Source organism: Lathamus discolor, chromosome 6 (genome assembly GCF_037157495.1).
Source record: "Lathamus discolor isolate bLatDis1 chromosome 6, bLatDis1.hap1, whole genome shotgun sequence".
Taxonomy (NCBI): Eukaryota; Metazoa; Chordata; class Aves; order Psittaciformes; family Psittacidae; genus Lathamus; species Lathamus discolor.
Window position 1 is genome coordinate 64,289,523 of NC_088889.1, and position 27,804 is coordinate 64,317,326.

The 27,804-nt window shown below is 38.9% G+C and overlaps 1 protein-coding gene across 3 annotated transcripts in view; it reads left to right on the forward strand.

The window, feature by feature from the left end:
* MPPED2 (metallophosphoesterase domain containing 2) overlaps positions 1-27,804 on the forward strand; it is a 111,222-nt gene that overhangs the window by 39,954 nt on the left and 43,464 nt on the right. For all 3 annotated transcript variants that reach the window (XM_065686012.1, XM_065686011.1, XM_065686013.1), the window contains 2 exons: positions 6,660-6,841; positions 25,804-26,029. In XM_065686012.1, coding sequence (XP_065542084.1) covers positions 6,660-6,841; positions 25,804-26,029 — 408 coding nt within the window. The remainder of the gene's footprint in view (positions 1-6,659; positions 6,842-25,803; positions 26,030-27,804) is intronic.

Genomic DNA, 27,804 nt, shown 5'->3' on the forward strand with positions numbered 1-27,804 from the left:
TGCTAAAAAGTCTCTCCCCATCTTTCTTATAGGACCCTTTTAAGTATTGGAAGGCCACACTAATGTCTCCCCAGAGTCACCATGCCAACAGTCTAATATTCTCCCTTAGCACAATTTGACTTTTTCTGGATTTCTGTCATCTAAGAGCTTTGATCTTGACCTGTTGGCTCTGGTGTATGCCCAGCAGTGGCCCTCTCACTGGTGTTTTCATTGCGGTGGTCAAGGGGCTGCCCTTTTCCTGCCTGCCTGGCTATAGGGTGTTGCAGATGGGCAGCATGTGTGTGTGGGGAGTGTAAGAGTGCTTCAGTAGAGGAAAAAGTAAAATACCTGAATCTTCCAAGATGCCTTACAAATTTGGGGAACCACATCCAGAGCAGCAGCCTTCCAGAATCTGCAGGCAGCCTACAAGTTTGCTGGAGAGAGACTCTTCAACAGGGACTGTAGTGGTAGGACAACGGGGAATGGGTTTAAACTTAAACAGTTGAGATTTAGGTTGGATATAAGGAGGAAGTTCTTCCTTGTGAGGGTGGTGAGGCCCTGGCACAGGTTGCCCAGAAAAGCTGTGGCTGCCCCATGCCTGGCAGTGTGCAAGGCCAGGTTGGCCAGGGCTTGGAGCAACCTGATCTAGTGGAAGGTGTCCCTGCCCATGGCAGGGGGTTGGAACTAGATGAGCTTTAGGGTCCCTTCCAAACCAAACTGGGCTGGGATTCTATGCAACTGCAGAGCAACCCAGGACATGGAAAGCTTGCTTGCTTGTAGCTTTGGGAGAGTGAAGCAGCTCAAAAGATTTTGACTAAGTTCTAATGAAGAACAGAAGCACTGTGTCTGCTCCACACTTGATGCTGGAGTTTTCGTTTTTTAATCTGATAGTGTGTAAAGTCTTTAGTAACGTGTTCATGTTCATACCAGCTTGATCAACTTAAACTAAATGACACTCCATCTGAAGACTCACATTAATGTTGTGAGCTGAAGATTTTAAATTAAGATACCAAAGTTTTTGTTTAAAAATGTAGACACAATTGCAGTTTGATTTTGATACAGTCCTTCTGGTATGTGGAATTAAAAACTGGTTCTAAAACTTGGCCTGGTAGTCCTCAGATCTTTCCATAAATAAGAACAATTACACAATCTTTTATTTTCATTCCATTTCTTGACTGTCTGGAGGGCATACAGACGCATTTCCTGCTTTCACTTCAGCTGACAAACTTACTGACATATTTTAGCGAAAATAATTGAGGCACAGGTCTCACATCATCATCCAGTTCCAGGACTTTAGGACTTGAGACTGGCTCTAACAAAGATCACAATATAGCAAAGCTGTGAGATGTGGCTACTGGGAGTACATTGCAAGGAATTTTCACAGAAATTCTCCTGAACTTCCCATGCCAGAGGGAGCATGTGTCGAGACAGAGGTATGAATTCAAAGAAAGAAAGGCTGAAGATGTAGAAAATGTATTGCTTTTGTTTTCCAGTTTCAACAAAATTAACTTTTGTTGTCCTAGCTGAGGAGGATGAACTAACAGCACTTAGAAATAGGCTTTTAAGAGTAATTTTGCAGCAAATGTTTGTATTTTAATCCTAAACTAAATATACCAATCTAACTGGCTGTTTGAAAAAGTATTTGGTTTGCAGATTTTGCAAACAGGTATAGCAGGAAGAGTAAAAGATTTTTCAAGAGGAAGCTGAACTGTAAATAAATAAACCTGACTATTCATACCACATATGAGTAGAAGGGGTTTTTTAAGCTAATATGATACAGTTTTAATATAGAAAAGCTAGATAGATTGGGTTTTAATATAGAATAGTTACTAGATAGCATGTTGCCAAATGACTTCCAAACCAGTAGAGTAAGCGCAAAAACACACGCAGATTTTATGTGGTACACAGGCCTGAAGTCTGTGCTTTAAGTCTATAATGAATGCTGATTTAGATGTCATAAAAATCCAAACCCATAAGTTCAGTCATAGGTACAATCCAATGGAGAAATGAAAAAGAGATGAAATGTCAGCATATGATGTGGCACAGCCAAGGGAGGATGTGGGCCTGTGTGTCATGGGAATATTTGTGCATCTGGTGAGCCTGGGAAAGATAAAAGTCACAGAATCATAGAATCCCTCACAACCCAATTCGTTTGGATTGGAAGGGACCTTAAAGCTCATCCAGTTCCAACCCCTTGTTACGGGCAGGGAGACACCTTCCACTAGGCCAGGTTGCTTCAAGCCCCATTCAACCTGGCCTTAAACACTGCCAGGGATGGGGCATGGCAGGTTAACTAAGATATCCACATCTAGGCTGGTCAGCATCTGCTACTTCTAGTCTGTGGCTGTGTAATTTTCTGAGGATTCCTGTTGTATCTGCTGCAAAACCAACAAAAATACAGCATTATGAGCTGTGCTGGTTTTGGCTGGGATACAGCTGATTTTAAATTATGTGGTTTTCTGCATCAACTGGTGACTTGTTCACCTGTAGCAAAGCCAACAGAACCAGCTTACAAGTAGTGGGTTTTAAGCAGCAGTGCTGGTTTGAGTTGTAAGGTTTGGGGTAGGGAGGAGGGTTTTTCAGCATCTGTAAATGTTTTGTCTGGCATAGGGCTGCATTCATCCAAGTGATTTATTCAGTGTAAGGAACTGGAAATTCTTCCTGTCTTAATGTTTAAGATTTTTATTCTGTCTTCACAGATGAATTGGTTTCTTGGGAATTGTTGTGTAAGAGGGGATTTGGGGTTTGCATATCTCAAAACCCAAGAGAGCAGGGAAGTGAAAAGGCTGGGGGTTCAGGTCTCTAAGCACAGGCATTCCCGAGGACCTGCTAACCCAGCCAGAGCTCTGTATTTTCAGCATTCAGACTCACCCATGCAGAATTATCCTTTGCAACCAAAACTTTCTAATGCTTTCGGGAAAAAGCTGTTTGTGTCTTACCTAATTTTTCTGTTGCATAGTGTGACATCCTTCTGTGTTGTTCATTGTTGCTTATTTTACTTCATCTCTGCTTTTAAAGCATAAAGCCATGACAAAATTTGCTCTCCGATGGATGAGGACAGTGTACAACTCCAAAGCCATGTGTTCCCTGGGAGCAGCTGTAAACTGTAAATGTGAGGTTTGTGCCTGAGGGACTCTCCCTCTAAATAAGAACAACTGGTGGTAAGGGCAGTTTAGTAAAGCAAAATAATTACCTGATAAACAAAGCCCTTATGCAAGTGTACAATGATTATATAGTCCCTTCTGATACCTAAACCCTTACCATAAATTCATTTAAGTGTGGCAGATCTTTGTTGCTGTCATGATTTTATAAAACAGTCATTGCTCAACTGCCTTACGGATTTTCATTCTGGGCCTTATATAAACTTCCGAAAAAATACCCAACTGCCTGGTTTTCTAAGGTGCAAGAGATCTTAGGATAGATAAGTACCTATTAACAGCTGTCTGTACAGGAAGTTAGGTGCCCAAAATCATTACTAACTTAAGGCAAAAAAAAATCTTCATTCATTTTGATACGTGGCTATTTTCTCAGGTTGTTTTCCAGTTCCTGATTTTCTGTATTAATCCCAATGCATGAACATGTAAGTTATTCAGGAGTAACATTTACTGCATCTTTTCATGAGCATGCTTTTCCAAATGCAGTCATCAAGTCATCTGTAAAGTGCTTTGGTCTGATGGCTTAAGAAGACTGAAAAAATGAAGTATTTGTGGTGATGGAGAGTGTCAGAATTAGCTGGATGCACTGTGTTTGAGCAAATGGGAAAGAGTATGTTGAATTTCTTGGGTATGTGCTCTGATTCAGCAGACTGGTGGAGGGCAAGGCTGAAATAATTATTTTATCTCCTTTGTCACCAAAACCTGTGGGGGAGAAAGCTGTGTCTGCTGCAGTTCAGAGTCCAGTCCTCTCATGATACAGTGAAACAGAAAATCTTGCATTACTGTTTGCCATACTGTAGCTGTGGATGAAAAAACTTGAGCCTTTAGGACTGGCAATAACACCACTTTTATTAAGTTTCTATTGAAGGACTATTTTGAGTTAGATAAATTGATGGGCTGAGCACAGTAACGTTCAGTATCTCACTTTCAAATACATAGTGTGCAAGCACTACTGAATAAGAGAAGAAATTGAACTAAGAGGTAGTAAAAAGGTTACTTGGCAACATCATAGTGTTTGTAAGGAGGAGAAAGAAGGGTCAGGAACTTAATGAATTTTGATTATAGAATTTTCTGTAAGGCAGTCATTGGATGAATAGAAAACTCCTAAACCAGATTTTGGTGTTATACTGTAGTAGGGATTGCCTAAAGCAAAACAGGGTTTGTCTGGAAACAAACTGTAGAGAATAGCAAAAGCATAGCTGCTGCGTACAAACAAACTTGGGCTCCCCAGAGGCAAGCAGTGCTGCTCCCAGCTGAGGCAGAGACAGCTGAACAAGGCATGTGATGAGAGCTGGTGTTCATTTTTTGTATTGTCTGGAGTAAAGGTACTTGGAAATGTGGAAATGATTGGGAGAGACCCCCATGTTTACTCTATTTCGGCTTATCGTCAGTATCTGAGAGGAAGACACCAAATAGAAAAGCACTGTGGCCTATAATTACAGTTCTGCTCAGCTTGCCAGCATGATTTCAATGGGTGAATGAATTTTCCTCTGTTATAATAACTTATTCATTTCTGACCCTTGCAGAAAAGAATCCATTGATTGTCAGAGTTGTAGTGACAACCAGTTGTATGGCTCAACTAATTGTACCTGGTGCTTTGGGTGGAATAGGAGGTACAATGCCAAAACAAGTTACCTAGCAAACTCCCCCTTCCCATCCACTCCAGCCTGCAGTAAAATGATCTTGTAGAGCCTTAATTTTGTAAATTAATTCATTGGATCATGGCAACCAAATGTGGTACATTTATGGTAAATACACTTTGATTGGAAATACTAATTATGGTACCTGGAAGAATGCAGTCTAACAAATAACATCTTTCTCCCCCTGCCCCCATCCTAAAATTTTAGCTGTTAGTAATCATTCTACCAAATACAAAAGGCTCAGTAAAATCTTATTCAGTGCATTCACGTGTTGTTTGTTTTTTTTTTTTTTTTTTTTTCCCACTGGAGACCAGTACATATCCATATGGAGTTTGATTTTTTGAACCACTAAAACACTGCTGAGTATATAAGCTGAATTGCTCCCTGGAGGATGTTTTGGTTTTTTTCATCTAAGGGGGGGGGGGGGGCGAGGGGGAGTTATGTTAAAGATGCTGTTGGAAGTTTTCACACAGTTCAGTATGTAGTAAACACTAAATACTAATTTAGTTTACTAAAATTAGTAAACACTGTTCAGGTAAATAACGGAATACTTCAACATCTCATTACAAATATGGGGATTTGAGAAGAACATTTGCATGATGTGTGCTAGTTACTTGGTTTCTCTTTTCAGCATGGAGAGTAAAACTAGTAAAACGTGTTTCATCTTCTTTTCACTTTCAAGCACCAATTTTTTAATATCTATTATGCCAGTTTGTCCCAGTAACTCTTAGAAGAGCATTATTTGAGGTGTTTCAAATCACTTAGAGCTTGGTTTCACTGCTGTCATGATTTGAGACTATTATTGGTGGACTATTATTCTGACCCTAAATATCTCAAAATTTCTAGCTGAAGCTAAGCTCTAACCATGGTTAAAGTGGCACATCAACGGAATGGGCTGAAGTTTTGTGAAGCTGGGATGAGGTTTTCTGTGGTGTATTAACAGATGCTGTGCTATTCAGATGACGGTAACTCTGCAGAGAAATAATTGCTAATTCCAAAGTAGGCAATGGGTTGGCTTTTGTATTTTAAGTTATTCTGTTAAAAATTGCAATGTCTAACCACTAATTATGTATAAAGCTCTTCTCTTTTATTGTTCTCTATACTCCTTATATTTAAAAAAACCCCAGAACAAGAACACCTCAAAAGAAAACTTCTGTGATGGGTCATGTATAGTTGATAAGATCAAATTAACTACTGTAGCTTGGAAATTACCAGTGGAAATAAATTTTTAACGTCACTTGGTTTAGGAAAAAAAACAACAAATGTTTAACCTGTGACTGCTTAGTCTCTACCACATCAGTTCCTGACTTTATAGAGTTTGGAAATACAAGCTCAGAATTTTGTACAAGTGTAAGAAGTTGTTGTTAGACTCAGTTCCGCAATTTCTGGTCTTCATCAAAGCACTCCTGAATATACCTGATTTTGTGTAAATCAGTATTCCTGCTAGAATCTGTAGGAGTGCCTGTGCTGTGGAACAAAACAGGTGATAAGCTGATCACCTCAAGTGAGAGCCTGTTGCTGACTCACCTGTGAGACCTGTTATTTCATGGCCCATGCTTGTCCATAAGGCAAGTGATGGAAAAAGTATAGCTGAATTAGAAGTCTGTTGAATCCGTTTTTATTCCAGTGCTTAAGTTAACTTTAGTATGAGAAACTGGCCATATCTTGTGGGGTTTTTAATCTCCCTATTCTACCAGGTGAGTATTTAAGGAGCACTGTGGTCCTTCTGTATTTTTGGCAGTGTTGCATTACAGTAATTTCCTTCAGCATGGTGTGTGTAAATGGATGTGTGTCTGTGTGCATGCACGCTTATGTAGAGATGAAATAGTAGATGCTAGTGTTTTAACCTTGTAACTGTTACGAGATCTTTATGTGTCTGCTTTAGGGTCGACCCTATCCCATATGACACTCCAAAACCAGCGGGCCACACGCGATTTGTCTGCGTCTCAGACACACACTCCAGAACAGATGGCATCCAGATGCCTTACGGGGACATCCTTCTCCACACGGGCGATTTCACCGAGCTGGGACTGCCCTCAGAGGTTAAGAAGTTTAATGACTGGTTAGGTAAGGAATTACTGCCTTTTGGTGACCCCAATTAACCTTTCGTGTCCAAGTGTCAGTCACTGCCTCCTAATTGAATTAGAGCACTTGAAAATCCCCCCACCCACCCTTGCTCCACTTGTCCTCCTGTGATGTGCTGTTTCTAGGCACAGTAAGATTCTGTTAATTAAGACGAATTTAGAGACTTTGCTGTATTTCTGCATTATCTTGAGGGAAAAGATTGTCATTCAACAGCAAGGACTGTGTAGCCTTATGTTGCTGGGGTGGTGGTGGCGTTGTAGATGAATGCACACAGTGTCCCGTGAGTTGATGCTGTGGGGTTTTATAGCCACAGCCGAAACTATTGCTCACTATGTTTTGGGTTTACTGTAATTTGAAGCAGTGCTGAAAGCTACTATGTATTTGAAAAGGATGAAAGTCCTTCTTCCCACAATATAAGATGGCAAAATCAGTAATACTGTTCGGAAGAAGATAATTTTTTTGGGGTGGTTGCCCCTTGGAGTTAGAATACTGGCATGTGATCTTTGAATGCAGGCGCTCAATACCTCTTTGGTAGAATGCATTTCGTATTCTGCTGTATTTGATAGCAGTGCCTTGATACTATATTACTACAGTTGAGGCCAATTAAATTGCAACAGCAGAAGACCAAAATGAAAGAGGGGAAACTGTGCAAGGATGCTCCTGTTACAAATGCTGTTGCTAGGCTGGCTGTGTACTGCCATGTCACCACTTGCACTAGAAATACCCAGAGGTGAAGGTGACCTTATCAGCTGATCTTCAAGAAATTTTAGAATGAATTTACAGCATTATAGAAAAACTTCTGAAAGCATAGCTTTGTCATCAGACTTTACCTCCATCAGCACAGTCTGTCTTGCCTACTCTGTAATTGCCACACCTCTACATGCCTTTAATAGCATCATTTTATTCGACTGAAGTTCTTTGGCTGACCCTTCAACAAATAAGTAAAGAGCATTTGGATATACAAAAGGAATTTTTAAATAGAAGAGCTTCCATATTCTCTGTCTTTTCATCCTCCTTTGCATTTTCTCAGTACTGTTTATTATCCTGACCTCCTTATTTCCACAGCCCAATTGATTTTCCTTCTTTTTATTGCTATTGGGATTGGGGCTTCCAGATACTGCCACCTTAGTGTAACTTAGTTCTATCGTTCTTATTTCTGGAAGGCAGAACTGGATGTTATGAGCCCAAAACTATCATTTTTCTAGGAATGTAATATCAGGACTGGGAAGTAAGAAGTGGTAGGAGAAGCAGGTGAGTATGTACATGAGCTGAGGGAAGAGTAGGAATCATCTTCCTCAACTTTTGTCTTTTTACATGCACAGTGTCCACTTGCATTTTTGTATGTGTGACAATAGCAGTTATTAGGTTTCTGGCATAAGGTGAGGCAGCAAATTGATTCTCCTGTGAAATTGTGTCGTGTTGGTCAATACTTGCTCCAGTGCTGTCGTATGCTCCTCTGGAATCAAACTGCTATGAAGGCAGGCATGTACATTTACCTTTCACGAGTTTATTTCAGGCTCCTATCTGCAAAATGGGAGTAATCGTGTTTTTCTGTTTACTACGTATATAGTGAAGATTGATACCTTCAAGGTTGTGAGGTGATGACATGTAATAGTTAAAAAAATGCATACCAGTGGCAGGCAGAAACAGGCAAGATTCATTTTTCCTCTGCTCTGTAGTGGGAGGCATGATTTTTCATCATATTTGGTAGGAACCTTATTCCAAAGCAGTTCACAGAGAATTCCCATAAAATGTAACATTGTCGTTATAGAAAGAAGTTTTAATATCTTCTCTGTGCATGATTTTCTCCACTGGCAGTCTTGTTGTAAAGCAGTACTGAAGACAAGGCATCTGTATAATTTATACCATGAGGGAAAAAAGTCAGATCAAAGTTACGCTTCGTTCTATAGCTTATTTTACCTACTCCATGGCAAAAAAACAGGGCATCATGTCCACTAGGATTATATAATAGGATAACTTGGGACACAAAGCCTGCCCATTATTTTCTTGGCAGTAAAGTCAAAGGAAAAGTTTAAAGATGATTATTCTGCACCCCTGCCTTGCTTGTACTTTGCTGGGTGTTAAAAATGCCAGAGTTACACAGGACTGAGAGCACTTGTCAACACTGAAACAATACATCGTGGGTCTTGAATCACTTTGCAACAATCTGGGTATCTCACCTGAGCAAGATGTTGAGCATCTTGTCCACCCATTTCATTAACATTCATCCTTCTTCCTTGTCTCCACCACTGAATCATGGAACATGCTTTCCATGCCCTCTTTCACACTCCTAGCTCTCAGCCCTTCCTGCAACTTCTGCTGGTTCTTTTGCCTTTTCCTTTGGGCTGATAAATTTTCATTATTGGTTTTGCATGAAAGTCATCTGGGCTTCTACACTGAATAAGCTCTGTGGTCACTTAGTGATTACACACACTAGCTGAGGTAATTTATTCACTTTGTTTTGGTGTGAACGTGTCCTTTGGGTCTTGTAACTGCTGCGATCACTTGACCTTAGTGACTGTTAAATGCTTTAAACACAGTTATTCTAAATTTATAATAGTTTTCATTAAAAATCTCTTATAGTAACTTAACTGACCTTGCAGTAAACACAGCATTACGGGCTGAAGAAGAATTAAGATGTTATTCCATACCCAATATATTTCTTACTGAATGTTTCAAAATACTATTATTATCATTGTTTGTATTTTCCCTATCCATTCTCATTCAGTCATATATGTGAAATGAAATACATGAATATCTAATTATAGCTCTGTCTTCATAGTGCAGTATTTCCTTTCCCTGTGATGGGAAGTGATTTAATAACTCATAAGAACTGAAGATAAAGCAAAGATAAATTCAGGCAGATAGACCTTTAATGAGTGACAATATGTTTATTGTGCTCAATTAGCATGGGCCTGATTATGCATATCCTTGTGTGAATAATTTTCATCTGGTTTAGTAATTTTTCTCAAATAGCCATTTTTGTTCTTTTTTCCTCTAGTGGTTATCTCTTACCATGTTCATTTTTTTCCCCTTCTCATGCAAAATTTCTAATATAAGGCATATTGCTGCATGAGAAAGGCAGAATTCTGCAGTGGAAGATAAATAAATCCAGTAGGTGAAATTGCTGCCGGTTTATGTCTGTGGAACTGATAGTAGAATTTGGCTTGGTTTTGGTTTTTTTTTTTCCTGAGTTTAGCTGATGTGGGGTTTAGCACTTTGTCTGTTTCATGTTTTCCCTTTCATATCTTGCTTTTGTTTGGAATGAATGTTTCTTTTCATTTCTATGGGATAGTGACTTGAGGAACTTTGTGAAAGATTTAGTGAGTTTGTACTGGAACAAATTCTTCTTTACCTGTAATATGTGTTTGCCTTTAGTATAAGCGTTAATTTTCCTGTGGTGGAGTTCCTCCATCCTGCTAAAGTGAGAAGAATGATTATACTGTTTTAATGGGGGGGCTTTCTTGTTACGCTTTGCATATATGGATGTGGTCCTCAGCAACATCTGGTCAGTTGTTTTAAAGTTCATTTTTATGTGAATGTTTAGTTATTGAAAATAGCAGCTCCAGCTTGTAATTGCTGGCTGTTACATGGAGTAGATTGACAAAATGGGAAGAGCACTGGAAATGTGGTGGTGCTTTCGGAGGTGTGGACAGACACTTTGGTTCCAGTCTATGCTTAGATTTTTGCATTAGTGCTGTAGAAACTTGCAATGCTATTCAAAAGTGTAAGCCAGACACCTGTCAAAATAGTGTTTGATCTTAAAGATAGTGTAATTAAATCTGAAAAAAAAAAAAAAAGAGCTGTAACAAAAAGGTGTAATGTTAAGATCAAGCTCTTGTCTTATCACTGTTTAAAAATTCAGGGTCACATTCCTTTTGTATCCTTTCTCAGTCTCTCTGGTCTGGCTCAGTTATTCCATCATTTTGCCTACGCTTCATCTCCCCTCCATGCATATTTTATTTAGGGTTTTGGTGAGTGTATTCCTCTTGCTAATGTACACTGAAAAACATTTCATTGTGACGAAATATTTACTCTTGGGGACTTTTGCTCTGTAAAAGTGTATTTCTGATGTGAGTTATTTTAGCATCTGACATGACAATTTGTTATGAAACAAACCAGTAAGCTCTAAATTTCTCCATATTCAGAGGGATATTAGCTCAAAGTATTCTGAACTAATTTAGAACCAGAAGAAAGCTTATGAATAATTTAAAGTAAAATCACGGCTTTTATGATTTTTTTTTTTTTTTTAAGAAAAAATATCATCTTCCTATTTTTCTAAATGGATTTATTTCTGATTTGTGTTTTTTACCATCTGGAGCATATTTTGAACCCCTGTATTGCTCTGTTTGTTATAGCCAGAATGAATAATTGACTAAACATAAAATATCATTTGATGAACAAAAAACCTCTTAGCACTTGAAAAAAAAATTGCATTCATTGCAAGTGAAAGAAAATGCTGAGGTAGCTTTAATCCTTTAAGTATGCATGAGTTTTGCACAGCTGTTCTGGGAGAGGGGGAAGCAACTCCCTGGAAAATCTATTAGTCTAATTTTGAAACCAGCTATGTCTTCTGTGAGTGGCTCTGGCGAGGAGCTTCTTTTGGCTTCAGACACTGGAGTGGGATACGTGTATTTTAATGAGAAGTTTGCTGGCTGCTGAAGACAGTTGACCATTCTGTTGGCGTTTGGCATTCTGCTGTCCCTCTGTTCCCATTGAGAGTTGTGTGTGATTTGCAGCATCCAGACCACGTTGACTGCCCATCTCAGAGATGCTCTTAACTGAAGAATTATGGAGACCTGGAGGTGCCCGTGCAAGCCTGTACAGACAGTTTTATTGTGTCTACTTGCTTATTAATTCTAGATGCTAAATATTATAAGTTTGGAATGCAATTTCATTTAAAAAAAAACCAAACAGATTTATAAGATGAAATCTAGAACCTTCAAGTTTTTGTCATGTGGTGGGTGTTTCTTACTTACTTAGGTCTCTGGCTGATGTATCTCACTCTGTCTTTATGGTAAAGTTTTTAAAAGTTTCTTCGAAATTTATTTAGGTTTTATTGCAGTATCACAGCTTTGGTTTTGTTCTAACAGGAACTGTGTTTAATGTTACATTTAATGGTTAAATTCGCATTTGTACTTAGTTTTAAATCCGCATGTGGCTCGACTAAATTGTTATCAGTGCTCAGCTTCTGTTTGCATAAACTGGTTTTAGATATATTAATAATTTTGTTTTTTTTCTTCTCAGAGGAATACAAAAATAATTTGAATGATACTTTTTATTGTATTTATGAAATAGTGGGGAAATACAGCCATGTGGATTTTTGGTCATCAGCTGATTAATGTTTTCCTGATGCAGCAATCTACTGTGAAATGTGAAAGCAAATGTGGTAAAATGTGCAGACTTACACTTTTGTGCTCTGGTGGTAGTAGCTGCTCTTTCCTATTTATCCTCTGCTCTGAGACAGATACTAGATGCTTTGTGGAAAACAGAACCCTAGAAGTATAACTTACAAGGTAAAATAGAAGAGGTTGTATTGAAATGAGACAAGATAGTACATTTCCCAACGAGTAAAGTGGAATTTGTGCGTGAGGAATATCGTAAGTTTATTCACATCTGACCAGTTGTTTTGTTTTGCTTTTGTTATTCCTGGCAACATTCTATAGAGGCATTTTGCTAGAAACTGTTTTACTGTTAGCGGCATACAGAGAAAGTTTGATTCTTCTTAAACTGCAATCACTAACTTACTAGATACAGTGTAAAAACTTCTATACTAAAGTTGTGTACTACCTGCCGTGGTGAGTCAGTCAGACCAAATATTAAGGTGTTACTTGACAGCTATTAGAAAACTTGGCTAGGTGAAATGTACTTTCAAAGAGAATAATGTTTTCATTGAGTGGCTCTGTGTATGTTTGAACTTAGTGTATTCATTTGGTAATTTCAATGAAAGAAGCCAGTGAGCAGTGGAAAGTCTTGCACAATTCTTGGATGGACTTTCAATCGCAATAATTGCTCGGTCACTTCTTGGATCTGTTTCGCTGGACTGCTGTTGTCTTAACGGGGGGGGGAAGGAAGGGTTCAGCTTTCAAATAACAAACCATAACCAAAACAATTTTATAAAATAACCAAAATAATTCTTCCTTTCAATTCCCATTTTCCCACAAATCCACTTTAGAACGGGACAGAGATCTATGGTTGTTGTACTGACCAGGCATGAACCAAGCAGTGCCACCCAAATAGGAAGTTTTAGTCACTGCCATCAGATTCTTCCTCCAGCATTGCTACTGCAGCCACATATCATAATATGCGAATGATTTCAAAGGAAAGCAGACAAAGTATGTATTCTTTGTACATCATCAATTTATTCTGTCACTTACAAATTTAATGTTGCATGAAAAATACAAAGTGCAGAAATACCTCTGTCCTAAATGTTCCCATCATGCACACCATATTAACAATATCTAATTAAAATAAGAAGTCTTTCTGTTAGTAGAGCATCACATTGCTGCTTAGAAAGAACAATGGGGTCGGGGTGGAGGAGTTGCTTTGAGCAGAGAAAGGTTGGGGCTGGGGGAAGGAAGCACTGCAGATTTTAGTGTAATGTGTAGTGTTGAAAGAAATTTTATTTCATAATAAAGATTAGCAGGCTGTGTAATTTAATTTAAAGCTGGTTGGCAGTGTCCTGTCTATTACAAAGCCTTTTTTTATTTGTTTTAATCGCCACTGGTTTTTTATGTTTTATGTGACTACAGAATCTAACAGACAGCAGGAATGATCTTTGGGTTTTGTGCTTACCACCCCTCTTCCTCTTTTCAGTCCTGCATGTTAGGAAATGTGTGATTACCTTAAGCAGAGCTACAAAACAGTGTATCAGTGAAATGCCAGCCTGCATTTTTTTGGCTTGTATAAAATGATTTTTGTGTGCCCAAACAGCCACCAAGAGTGGAATCTGCTAAAAATGTTAGATTGGGGAGACTTGAATCAAGCTTAAAACTCAAATGTTAGCATTTGTTCACACTGTTGTGGACATTACTGTGCTGTAGAAAAGCAATATGCACCAATTTATGTTAATGCACGACTGACAGACCTTTATGTTACAGTAATTGCCTATACTAGGGGGTTAATAAATGTTCCAAGAATTACTGATTTTTTTTTTTTTTTTGTTGAAGAAAAATAGATTGCTGCTTCTTGCTGGCTGTAACCAGCCTGCGTGGCTTGTTAATTAACCCTCTTGTTGCAGTGAGCTGAAGCTGAGTGTTTCAGCTTGGACAGATTCTGCATTGGGAACGGTGTGTCTTGGCACAAAAGGACTACAAAAGAAAGATCTGTGCAACTCCACCTCTCCCATCCACCCCGTTGTGCCTGTTATAAGAGCTTGAAATCTTTATTGACTGTATTTAGGGGCATGTGTTGATTTCAGAGGCTGGGTGTTATATTCATGGGCATACTGGTACCACTAGTTGGGGGGGGAGGAGGGAGGGGAAGGAGAAGACAACCCCTTCTCCCAGAGCTACAGGAATTTGTGTTTTCTTTGTCCTGCTTTGTGTCCTGCATGATGGTGTGAATAATGGTGCTTGCTCCATGCAATGGTTACAAGACCACAGGCAGCATCTTCTCGTGGTCAGCCCCAGTGCAGGGCCAGGAGGACCTGCTCCGTGTCCCGTGGTGCCATGCAGGTCTTAGCATGTGGTTCATGTGTGAGCTGGTTCATGGTGGCCCTTCTACAGCACTGGAGACTGAGTTTCTCAGGACTTGAGATTGCCTTGAGGCACAGGTCCCTTCAGTGCCTCACTTCACTGAGCTCTTCTGGTCTGTTTTCTTATCGTGCACCTTGGCTATGAGATGAGGGTTACCAAACCTTCACTTGTTATTGATGGTACATTTAGTAGAGGAACTCAGCAGCACAACAGGGGACAGCAATGTAAGGAGAGAAGCAAGAAGGTGCAAAGCCAAAGCACAAATAACATCAATCTAGAGGAGAGGTGGAGGCTGTCACAAGGATGAGTACAAAGATGCAAAATAGTGGAGATTCACATGGTTTTCCCGGAGCTTTACCTCTTCCCAAGTTAATAAAATCAAGAAATGAAAGCTCAGGAACACTCTATACTTTGAATTCCCTGTAACTGTTGATAAGTGAACCTTAAAGACCTCAGAATTATGTACATCTTTTCTAATGAATCAGAAGCTTCAATATTACAGGCCAGGCTGGGTATCAGAGTGCAATAACTCCTTTTCTCCTGAATGTTGCCATTTATTGTTTGGTTTTTTTTTTTTTTTTTTTTTTTGTGTAACCAGCAAATGCAGAGAGTTTTAGTTTAAAACAGAGCTGCAAATGATAAAATTACCCATACTTCTTGAATTTTACCTGAGCTGCTCTCCCTTGGATGTTACTGTTAAAGCTTCCCACTCCCTAAGCAGCATTTGACATTTGCCTTCACTACTGAGAAATGAGCAGAAAGCTGCAAGGCAGCCATGAAGTTTCCTGTGCTTTTGTGCAGGAGATGTCTTCTAAGCATTGTGGGGAAGGAGTTTGTTCCTTTTACTCTCTGTCCCTGCTGCGAGATCTGGTGGTTGCTGGGAATAAAATGATGTAGCTGTAACCATACTTGTGGTCCTGTGAGTAAAGATCCCAGACTAATGTCCTCTCATAAAACCCCATGCAGAGTAATTCCCAGACTTGCACAGTAGGGAAAGCCATGCACCATTTGCAGTCTCGTGGCTATAAATTATAATACCGAGCCATTAGCCGGAGCATGAAAGGTGGGGAGGGATTGCCTAAACAAGGATGGCCAAGGGGATGTCCTGCTGCGACAGTTACCTTGGCCCTGGAATGAGGGGAAAGATGGATTTGGTCATGGATCTTGTGCTGGGCAGCTCTGGGTACCTGTGTTAAAATGGGTCTTGGCGTTTGAGTGAGCTACTAGGGAGTGTGTGCAGTTCTAGTGGAAGCAGTGTAGCCATTCATAAACAAATGCTTCCGGGAAGCCAGCTGGAACAACACTGATGCTTGCCTTCGAGGTGAAAGGGCGAAACCTTAGCTGAAAGGAGCAGAAATAAGAAATAAATTGTTACCTTTGTGTAAGTGACTGAAATAGCTGTTCTTTTAGTGCTTTATCTTAATGGCCAGCTCTGATTAACTGTAGTTGTTGCTTTATTCAGCAAAATGTAAGGTCTGCAGAGCATGCCTTTTTGCAGCAGGCTTTTGATTCCTTTTTTTTTTTTAAGTCTAGAAATGATGGCTAGAACCGTCAAGTCAAGAGAGACCCCATTCTGCAGAAAGCACACTGGATGAAATACTGCAAATGCTGCATGCCCCAACAGCTAGTGATAGCTTTTAATTACAGAGAAGTATTTATTCATGTACCACAATCCTTGGTGTGCTTCTGAACACAAAAGGAAAGTACAGATGCTGAATCATGCAGATTTTGCATCACCTTGTGAAAATATTACTGTAAATTCAAATCTCAGGTAGATGTACTGTAAGTCTCACATATCCATTTAACTTGATTTAAAAACCATTTTACTACCTTGGTAGGTTAGGTGCTTACTATTAAGGAGGATATGTCTTCTTAAGGTGCCTTATTAAGGAGACGAGACAGCTGCGCAAAGGGCCCATGTACTTGCACAGGGATAGAAAAGATGGGAGTTTCACCTGAATACTGTCACAAATAAATCACACACACTCTATGTTGCAGAATGGAATTTACATTACATATACTATTTTTCATTCATCTCTTTTGTCCTTTCTTCTTTGGAAGGACAATTAGGAGGTATTTTGTGTTGAAAGCTAAAGCAGGTGTGGTGCCTTGGATGTTTAGGAAACTTCAGTCTGAACTGTCTATCTTGAGGTCTTGGGATGCTGAACATAAATAATATAGTAATTGAAATTCTGCAAAGCCAGGAGGAGAGAGGAGGTGTCAAGCAATAGTAGCAGGGATGATGTTTGGAACTCCATAGTTATTGCTCTAGACTTCATCAAACTTAAGGTTTCCTTCTCTCGCTCTTTTATTTTAGTGTTTGGGGTTACTATATGTGTTTAAACTGACAGGGAAGGTATTTGAGTCTATGTGCCATTCTGCTCAAGCAATTCCAAATGGCTAGGGAGAAAAAAAAAAACCCAACTCTTCATAAGAGGAATTCAGTTCCTTGTAATAACATGATACAACTGGGGTGATTTGGTTGTCTTTTAGTAGCTAAGAAACATCTCTGTGGACTAGGTTATTAAAAGGAATTTCCTTACAGGGCTCAGGAGATTCCTGGTATCCAAGTTCATCTTGAAAGACCATAATGGAATGTTTAGGTTTATTTAGAATAATAAATTAAAACGTGGGATTCAGAAAACAATGCTGGAGGTTCATAAAGACCTGCCTGAATATTTTTAATTGACTGTATTTCTCTTTATATTTGCTGTTTATTTTCTGTTCGGTTTTTATCCTCTGTGAAACTTTCAGGAAAGGAGCATGGACTGAAATACAGCACATAGTGCCGTCAGATGGATATTAGGCCGAGTTTAGTTCAGGTTTTAGGTGTCTCCTCTTCTGTCTAGGAAAAGGAAGAAATGATTCCCAGCAAACATCAGCATCGCCATCCAAGATGACGTTTAAAAATGCCTTTGAAAATCAAACTTGCTTCATATATTCTTATAGATACAAAACATGATTGCAAGGTAAAATTTCCAAAGCAGCTAATTGCTTTAGCACTCAGTTATTAAAAAGCTGTTTTCCTGCTTTAGACAGCAGTTCATGCTTCAAAACCTGTGGGATATTTAAAAAATACTTTGCCTCATTTCTTCTTTTTCCTTTCAGTTTATTTTTCTTGTGATTATTCTTGCTGTTCCCGCTTATTGTTTTTTCTCTTACAATTATATGAATTAGTTTACCAACAGTGTACTCAAATGTAATGGTTTTGAAAGGAAGGATTTCAGTTCTATGTATAAAAATGGAGAAGTTGCGTAAAATATACAGTATGATAGAAATAAATTATGTATTTGAGATTTTTCTTCTCATAAGAAATGCTCTGACCGCCTTCCTGGGAGGCATTTGGAGGGATTTTTTTGGACGTACTGACTAGTCTTTACCAGGCTGCAAGGTGGAGAGGGAGGTGTGTGCCTACGGCTTTGTGCACTGTAAGCCTCAAAAGACTTTAATGTAAAAATGAGGAAACAAATGGGAACAAGTTCAGAGTGGAAAAAAACAGGAGAATGGTTTTGGTGACTATATGTGCTTCCTGATTGTTTTAAATATTTGTTTTGAATTAAGATAGGTCCTTAGCATTTACTGGCTTTTTGCAGTGTGAAAATATACATACATGAAAATACCAAGACATTGTTTGTGATAATTATGATCAGCTTAATTACTTTCTGTATAATAGTTTCTCAAGATGACCTCCTTTTTGATGGCTTTTATTCATTTGTTATAGGGAAAAAAAAAAAAAAAGACTTAATTGGAATTGTAAGTTGCAGAGACAAAGGGTATGTTATGGGAAATAGGTCCGGATCGGTTTGTGTCAGACAGAGACTGCTGGGTTTTATGTTCTTAGGATTCATGGAGAAAAATCATTTAAATTGATACAATAAGTGCAGCACAAGGTAATATCAACAGCCTATATATTATTTCAAAATCTGGTGAGTTTCTTTACAGAGGATTAGGTTATATAGTGTAGGGGGACTCCAAAAAGAAAATAGAATTGTGTATTGATGCCTTTAGAAATATTATTTGAGAGCAATAAAATGTTCCCTGAAATTCCCTCCTGAGTGGAGAAAATGAAGTTTGTTTGCAGTAATTGCGTTTTCTAGCATTTGCTTTCGCACTTTCCAATATGAGTTAAGCCAATTGGAACCTGTGATTTCATTTTGCTTATTGGCAAAAGTACCATGTAAATTGATCTGTGATGCATTTATAGAGAATGCTTTGAAAATTTTGAAATAGAGATGGCTTTTCTTGTAGATTTAGATAGTATTAGGGTTCATTTCTGTATTTTAGCTTAATGTAATAGTAACCAAAAATGTTCCTTTTCAATTTAGTCTTAATCAGGTTCAAGGAGAACATTTCTACTTAGCCCCACTAGCAGAGTTTATGTTCCCTATCCAAACCAGTTGAAACTGTACCAAGCTGAAATTGGTCTAAAACTTGTCAGCCCTGGTAAATTAAGATCTTGATCACAGGAGAAAATGTAAAATTATGTTGGACAAAATATATTTCTATGTATATGGCAGTACACAAGCCTTACAGACCTTAAACTGTAGGGGTTTAGATGCAAATCTCATTATTAAGTGTAAATATGGGTAATTCTGTTTAGAGGAACACCCTTCAGCTCTGCCAGATAAAAGATGTTTCTGCCTGAAAACCTTATCTGTTTTCCTAAGTGAACACTGTTTCACTTAAAGGATCTCTTTGGAAGTGTGCACTTGGCACCAGTGCAGTCGTGGTGGTCCTTCAGATACTGCTTTGGCTATGGGAAAGGGAAAGTAGCAGGAACTATTATCTCTGCAAGAAGCATTTTTAAGAATGAAGGGGGAAAATCAGTCTATTGCAGTGTTCAGAGAGGGTGGTGTGTTCAGAATGTGCTAAATTTAAAGGGAAACTTCATAGCTGTCAGCTTTTTTGATGATTTTTTTTGGGTGATTTGTTTTTTCTTTTAGGTGTTTAGGTGTTTGTTTTTTCTGTTAAAAGCCTCATTTCTTAGGTTACAGAATTACAAGCCTGAAAAGAAAAGCCTTTCCAGGGACTAGCAAGCAATCTGCTGCTTCTGTTTCAGATTTCTTCATTTTAAAGTCAGTTTGGGAGACTTTTTACACCTAAAGTTGTCAGTGTTGTGAGCTGCAAAATCTGAAGGCTTTTTTTGGTTTTGAGGTTAGACTAAACAAAAAACTTTGGATTCTGTTTGTTTCAAAACAAATAACTCTCATGTATTAACTGATAAAACTTTGGTGAAGCTTTCCCTTTTTCAATGAAAAACATTTCAATAATAGTAGCCCCGTGAAATTCAAAACAAATTTGAGATCAAAATCCAGCTCACGAAAGAATAATGCTAAGGAAGCTGTGGAACACTGAGGTGAAACATAAGATTGTTACTTATGCTGTGCTGCATTTTTTCTTTTAACAGAGAGGAGAAGAGTATTAATCACAAACAGTGACATTAGAATAATGTTGTGGTTGAGACATAAATACGTAAAAGCAAGGAATTGTTACCAGTGTCAGAGCATCATTAAATCAGACCCACAGATCATAAGGTTGTGCAGTGTGTACAGCCCTGCTTCAGGGTTCATACTGCACTTGGCTATGTTACAGCCCAGTGTTGTGCAAAATTCCCTGTATTTACCTATGGGAGTGAGAATGAGTGGAAGCACTTGGTTTTGAGTATTATGGTTCTGCGGTGGCTCAGAGAGGACCATATTTGCTGCAGGAGGTTGGCACTGCGTAGCCAAGTTAGAGGCACTGACACAAGATTCACTCAGTACTTCCTTGCTTTCATGGGCTTATGACTCAACCATGGCACTATTGTAACGTAGTTTTTTGTGTTTAATGTTTCTTAGACTTGGTTTTCCATTGCCAGCATGGAAGAAATCCTAATGCATGAGTTTCAGAGGAGAAGGTAGCAGTCTGAACCTGCTGTGTGGCTCGATCCGCAAGTGTGAGTATTAACGCTAGAGCTGTCAGGCCTTGTGGAAATTAATGAAGCCTGACGCTTACAGAGTGAAAGGTCAGAGGCAGAGCTTGCACTTACCTAACATTTCTGTTTTGTTGTGTCTAACAGCATTTTCAACAAAGGGGAGCTTCAATGTACAAGCTTTAGATTTATCACAGGAATTCAAGGGTCTCAGCCTCTGCTTCTTCCTGTGCTGTGGCGTGATGTTTTCTTTGCATAAAAGCAAAACAGTTAAACTTCCATTCATCTGTTCCTCTTCCTGTGTTGTCTGTGTGTGTTTTGCCTTTATTTTTAATTCTCCAAAATCATCTTTTGGAGGAAAAAAAAAGCCGACAAAGAGGCATCTGAACTGATGGTAGTTTAAAAAGCTGGTGGAATACTTTACATTAAGAAAATCTTAGATCTTGTACTTCAGTTCTTCGTATTTCTTTAGAAGCATGTTCTGGGTTTTCTGCATGTTCTGTCTTTTATTTGCCTGCTTTTTTGGTTTTAATTGTGGTGTTCTGTAGATTTCCACAGAGCTGAGGTAAAATGCATTGGTTATATGCATTAAAATTAATATTGGTAAAATTCATGGGTTATATTTTCAGCTAGTATGTTGGTTGACATCAATTTTAGCTATTCCAGTGAGGACTTTTTGTGAAGGCTGTTTGATTAAGATAGTCAAAGTATTTTCACAGTCAATGGGTCAGTCTCATTGTGGAAAAGATGTTCGTTTTTCCTACCCAGTTTTGGATCTCAGTACCTGCAGTTGATTGTTGGTGAGAGAAGTCTCACTAAAAGCTTCAGTCGATATAGCTGTATTTCTACAGTATAACTGACTTGCTGCTGACAAAGGAGAAATCAGAGCCTTTGAGACACTCTTTCTTTTAAAAAGCTGGAAGAGGCCTATGTTTATTGCAGCTGTGCTTGTCAATGCTGGGAAGAGAGAGTAACCATGCCCATGAGATGCAGTGGGCTTTCCATGACAAACCTGCATGAAGGATTACAGAGCTGCTGAGCAGGTTCTGCTGGTTGCCCTTGCATACTGCCCAGGACTGGAAGGAATGACACAAGGTCTGCTCCTTCAGTGTTCATCTCTTGATGTGTATGTGGTTGGTTATAGGTGAATGCTCCACGACCAGTTTTGCAGTTCTGAAGCATATATGATAACACCATAAATATGAGGTGATTCACTTGCATAGGTATCTCTCCCTCTTTCTGAAGGGATTAAGATTTGTCCTTCAAGGTTTCTCAACCCATTTCACAACATATGGCCAAAGGGTCTGTGAGGCTCTGAAATGAGCATGGAAATGCTTTGGATTTCATGGAAGTGTTGTGGGGTTTGAATAGTTGATGTATACTTATGCATATTCAGAGCTTCACATCAAAAGTATTTGCATAGCATTTGTGTGTAAATACAGGTTTCTACCACTACATAGACAGCTATATCCCATTATTTGTTTTACTTCCTTGTGGGTTTTTTAGGTAACAGTATTTACAAAATTATGTGATTTTCTATTTTTATAGGGACTAGGCAGTTAACATTCATTGCAAGCCAGCCTCCTTTTCATGTCTGGCAGCTCCACACAACTTGGGCTGTATGACTAAATTGTACTCATGAAGTACGTATGTAGCATGCTATTAAAATGGGAGTAGTTGTTCAACAGATTAAGGATTCCTAGGAATTTTAAGAATCCCATTGGAACACCTACATATGTAGGTTAAAAAAAAAACAAACCAAAAACCAACCCTTCCACCCCATCATCTTCTAGAATATTTTCTTGATCGATGTCTGCATCTTGCTTCTACTGTTGAGGACAGGTGTTGTAAACCATCTCAGCCAAAATACAAATATTTATTGAAGATACACACCTCCACCACCACCCCCTCACACCCACCCCACCCCCCCCCCCCCCCCGTATTCGCATACGTAAATATTTAGGATTTCAAATAGTCCAGTATAAATGACTCCACAGACTTGGTGTCCTAATCAGTTTTAGTAGCTTTTATTTTAGCCTCTTGATCTCACCTGTGAAACATTTAACTATTTTGAATTTGAGCTCAGTTATAACCCTGGGAGTTCGTAGTTGGGGTTGTGAAGTACTTGTGCTACCAAAAGTCCAAACTCTTTTCCTACAGTTCTGTTTTCTAGATTCACAGTAAAAATTAGAATGAATAATATTACTGGTATATGATGGAAAATTTAAAAGTTAGGAAGTCAGCCTAACGAAGGCCAAATGTAGCTCACAAAAGTTTAGTGAAAGAAAGTGAGGAAATGTCTTTCAGCCTGGGTACTGTGCAACTGCATCTCTTGGTGCAGACAGCAGAGAGGTATATGTGCAGAGATTAATCAGGTCAATATGAAACTAAAATACCATGGAGTAAGAGATTTTTGTGTGTGTCTGTTCGTGCTTCCATGTTAAACACAGAAGGTCAGTAGATTATAGACAAAGGGCAGGCCTGCCAAAAGAAAACACTCAAAAATATTTCATAAATTGTATCAGAGACAATGAATGTTGTGCACTGCCACAGGGCCTTTCAGGAAGGGAAAACCTGAATGTGATGAATGAATAGCTAACATGATTGCAGGTAATTTATTACTGTGATTACTGCTATATAACCCTTCCTCAGGGAAGGGGAAAGGAATGGATTTGACTTCCTCTTGCTGCTCCCCTTTGCTTGGGCCTGTCTTTTGCTGCATTTGTGTTTTGATGAGTGGTGTTGCTCACTGCCAGCAAAATGTGACTGGTTATGGAGCCGGGGAGCTAGGCAAGGACCTGGGTCAGATCTTGGTGCCCATCTGGTGGTCATACGGAGTGGAGCATGTCTCGTCTTGTTGCTGTATGGGGGAGCTGGGGCTGCAGGCAGTGCTGGTTACTCTCCAGCTCACAGGCAATGGGTGTGCTAAGCTAGAGGTTTCATGTAGATGTCGACGAACTTTGGTACCCGTGGGGTTTCTCCTTCTGGGCAAGTTTTGCCTTATTCCTCAGTGTTGATGGATGCTGAAGTTTCATTGGTGGGGCCATGTCCCCTCTTCTCTCCCAGGTCTCCCCATCCTGGCTTTCAAGAGGTGACCAAGTGGAGCCTCTAATTGTGGAAAATACTATTTGGTTTTCCCTATGGATTTCAGGTGCTTATTTAAGATGCGTAATATCATATGTATATATGTTCTAATAATCACTAATGCCACCATTGTTTTGTCTGTTCATGTCCTGTGTCTCTTTTTCAAGGTGTCAAGATAAAAAAACCCAACATTGACTTCAAACAAAAATGTTTCAGACTTAATTTATCAAAATAAATGGGAGAAAGTGTAAAACTTGGACGTTTATCCAGTGAGATGAGACGTTTTCTCTAAGACTGGCAAATGCTGACAGCTTGGCAGAAACGTGAATTTAACTTCTCCATTCTACTTCTTTGAGAATTTTATCACATCTAGCTTGTTTTGGGGGATTGATAGTTATGACAAGTGTATCAAATTTCATGCTGGTGGTATCCTTTATGGTTCCTGAGAGAGGAGAAAATAGCAATTTTACCTTGTGCCCAGGAGTCACAGAGAGAAGGGATTGTAGGTACCTGCCACATCGAGTCTTTAAATAAAAATGAATTGCAGAACAGCCTGTAGCAGAGTGGAAGGGAAAGGAAGAAAGAAAGGGGTGAAGCATAAACTGCAGAGGAGCATTTGTTGCATTTCCCCCACCTTTTACTCTAATGCAACGCTGCAGAGTTATGAATATGTATGATCTGCATTTTGTTCATATGTGAGGTGCCTGTGAAGATTTCTGCTTGGAAGTTTGTTGCTGTTTTGGGGTTGGTTTGTTTTTTTTTTTTTTTTTTTGGTTTTGTTTTGGTTTTGGGTTTGTTTTTTTTTTTTTTTTTTAGGGGAATTTGTAGGTTTTTGTATTTTCTATCTGGAATTACCTAATTTTGCAAAGATGGTGTTTGTATACATATCTTGCTTAATTCCTGTTTCTGTGCTGTAAATATTGAAAACCAGAGGGGTTTGACTGGTTCCCTTTAAGTCTTATTTAGGGGTAAGTTAATCTTACCGTAAATACTCGCATCTTTGCTTTGAAACTTACTTTCAAAAAAACCAACAAAAAACCAACACAAACCCAAACAGTTTTGCAAGTTGAAAGACAAGATTTAAATTAGCAAAGAAAAATCTATTTAGGAGAGCTGTGTTCATGAGAAATACGTAGCATCTGTGTTCCTCAGGGCACCTGTTGGGAGTACCAGAACTAGAAGGGTGTTCCACAGAGACATTTCCACATATATTTTGCTGCCTTTATGAAAAAACAACCAAAACCAAAACCAAACCAAGCAAAAAACCATAACCATCCCTTTCTAAATGATAATTAGGATTAAACACCAAAATAAATTACTAACTATAAGACTAGGAAATCAGGCTGTGGTGAAGGCAGTAGAAATTATCTTTGAAGTAAACTTAGGTGTGATTTTTGGCAAGTCACAGCGGGCCAGGTTTTGTAAAAGAACCAAACCTCTGAAGACACCACAGTATGTGACCATGTTTTTAAGGGAGTTCAGCACCCAGTATGTTTATTTGGAAGATTTGGCACTGACTGTTGGTAACGAGTGCTTGAAAGTCTGTCTCTGGACTCAAAAAATCTGGCTCCATGAGCTTGATCCATTCCTCTTTCCTTCCAAACAACAGGAATAGTTGCTCTGAATTGGGGTGGTCAAGCCTGCATTCTTATCTCCAACCATCACAGTAAATTAATTAGCCACATTTCCTTTCTCCCACCTTATGTTTCACTTACACATCTGAGTTTCATGATTTCTTCTACATGCGTGCTTCTTACAGAAATGAGATACTACTATAAAGTGAATAATAGTAATGAAGTGGAAGATCATTGCAAGGAAATTGAAGCTTTGGAAAACAGGCTAGGTTTGGAATAAATGCCGTCTGAACACGAATCAAAATAAAGGCATAATTTAAAAAACAGCAGCACCAGCTGCCTAATCTTAGGCTAACCTAAATCAGTATGTCCTCAGCTGAAAGACAGGGAGCAGTGGTGGTTTGTGACACCTTTGGAGCTGGTGTGGTGCCTACCAGCTTGATTTGTCTCTCAGTACATGCTTTTTCTTATGGCATTGCTTTGTGTGATATTACTTTACATTTTAACACAGTTTCATTCAACTGAAGAGGAGCAGCATTAATAACTTCTGCTCGGCATGGAGATACATGTAGACCTGGGATATTTCATTCTGTCACTGCTAGCTGTCTACTTATTGTGCCAGCAATGCTGAAGTGGGAGGAAAATGTGCTAATTAAGTCCTCTTTTTTGTTATTTCAGGAAACCTACCATATGAATATAAAATAGTGATTGCTGGGAATCATGAACTGACATTTGATAAGGAATTCATGGCAGACCTTGTTAAACAAGATTACTACCGCTTTCCCTCTGTGTCCAAATTGAAACCAGAGGACTTTGACAATGTTCAGTCACTCCTGACAAATAGTATTTACTTACAAGATTCAGAAGTAACAGTTAAAGGATTCCGAATATACGGTGCCCCGTGGTAAGTCTCAGTTTAAACTTTCTTTGCTGTTTATTACTTGACCCACAGCAGGAATCATTCCTGTTGAAAATGCATGAAGCTGCTTTGTTGCATTGCCCTACAGATCAGTATCAAATTTAAGCTGTAAACTACTCTAAAAGAGTTGCTCCTCCCCCCTTTTTTTTTTTGCGTATAAATAGGCTCTATTTAGCCATGTGTGTGAAATAAGATGAAAGGAATTGCAATTATTTCTATTCTGCCTGCTGAATACCCTTAAAAAATTGTGGACTCAGTATCCACACTGTGCTTGTGGATTAACAGCACCTTAGTATATATTAGGGAAACTGCATTATATTTATTGTGCACTGTTCAGGTATTTATGTCTGCTGTGCTAATAGATCAGTATGGCAGCATTTAACACCCACACAGCACAAGGTACGAGGCAGCAGGTGAGTTAAGCATTATTTCTGATCAGTTCTAGGCATTGTTTACTTTTGCTTGTAAGGTTGTGATAAGGAAAATTCGACCCAGTTTTGATCTCATTCCACCCCTGTGCAAGCATGCGCTGACCAGTTTTGTACTACAGAGACTTCCTTATTTTTTCTGCGTGTTCTTCAGTTGTGGTGCCTGATATCTCTGTGTGGAGTCTTGGGTAACACTTGTTCTAAATTCTCACACTAAAACCAGCTACAGTCCTTTCAGGCTCTACCAGAAACCTGAACTTCATTGGTGGTGATAATTATTATGCTACTCGGCATTCTCAATTGTCAGCTGAAGTACTTAGGTGCTAATTTATGCACGTCTATAAGAAGGGTTTGTTGTAAGCTTATAACTTAACATTTTTGACATCAGGCTTGTTTTAAAGGTGAAAGTAGGAAAGGAAGCGAGAATGGCAGGTGTTTAACCAAGGGATGGGGGAAACCTATACAGATATTAGAAATTTTCCCCTTCACCTCATCTTTATTGACTGTTTTCTTGGCCTGCAGGCTTTGGCAATGCATACAACACCACACACAGTGATGCTTCTGACAATGCTTTTTTTGGGTCGTATTTTGTACATAAGTACTGGCTAGAAAACTGTGATCTAGCTTTCTATCTCACATGTGTGACTGAAGCTACTAGCTCTCTAAATTTAAGTCATAGCCTTTAGCTAGTAGTTTAAATCAGCCTGACATTGCTTAGTTAAAAAAATGACAAAAAAATACCCCCAAAACCTCAAACCATCCTCTAAAACCTGCAGTATCAGCTAATTGGGAAAGATTATCTTAATTCAGGTTAGGAATCATCTCTTAAAAGACATTTCAAATGTTTTTGGTTTTGTTTTTTGTTTTTTTGTAGTAGCCTGTAGGCTGTCTGTTATCCCTTTGTCTCTGCTGCATTTGGAAGTTTCATTTTGCAGCTATGTGTGTGGATTTAGAATGTTTGTTCTGAAATATTATGGGGTGTCACATCAAGGGACTGAGTTGTTTTAACCGTAACAAGTGGATGGCATGTGTATTCTGACCTAGTCATGGAAGACAAATCTTAATTATTCCTCCCTATAATCCATTAATAACTGGATTTTTGCAAGTAGCAATCAATGGGAAATGAAGCTTGATTGCTAGAAAGGCATGCTGAGCTCCAACCAGGTGCAGTCTTCTCCCTCTTGAAGGATGTTTTGTTTGTGTTCACCTGTGAAACTGTTATCAAAGCATGTCTTGAGCAACTGTTGATATAGATTTGAGGCTATCATTTTGAATATAGCTTCTTAGATCAGCTGGTCTGTGTTGGAGCATGGAGATGCAGTCTCTTTTCTC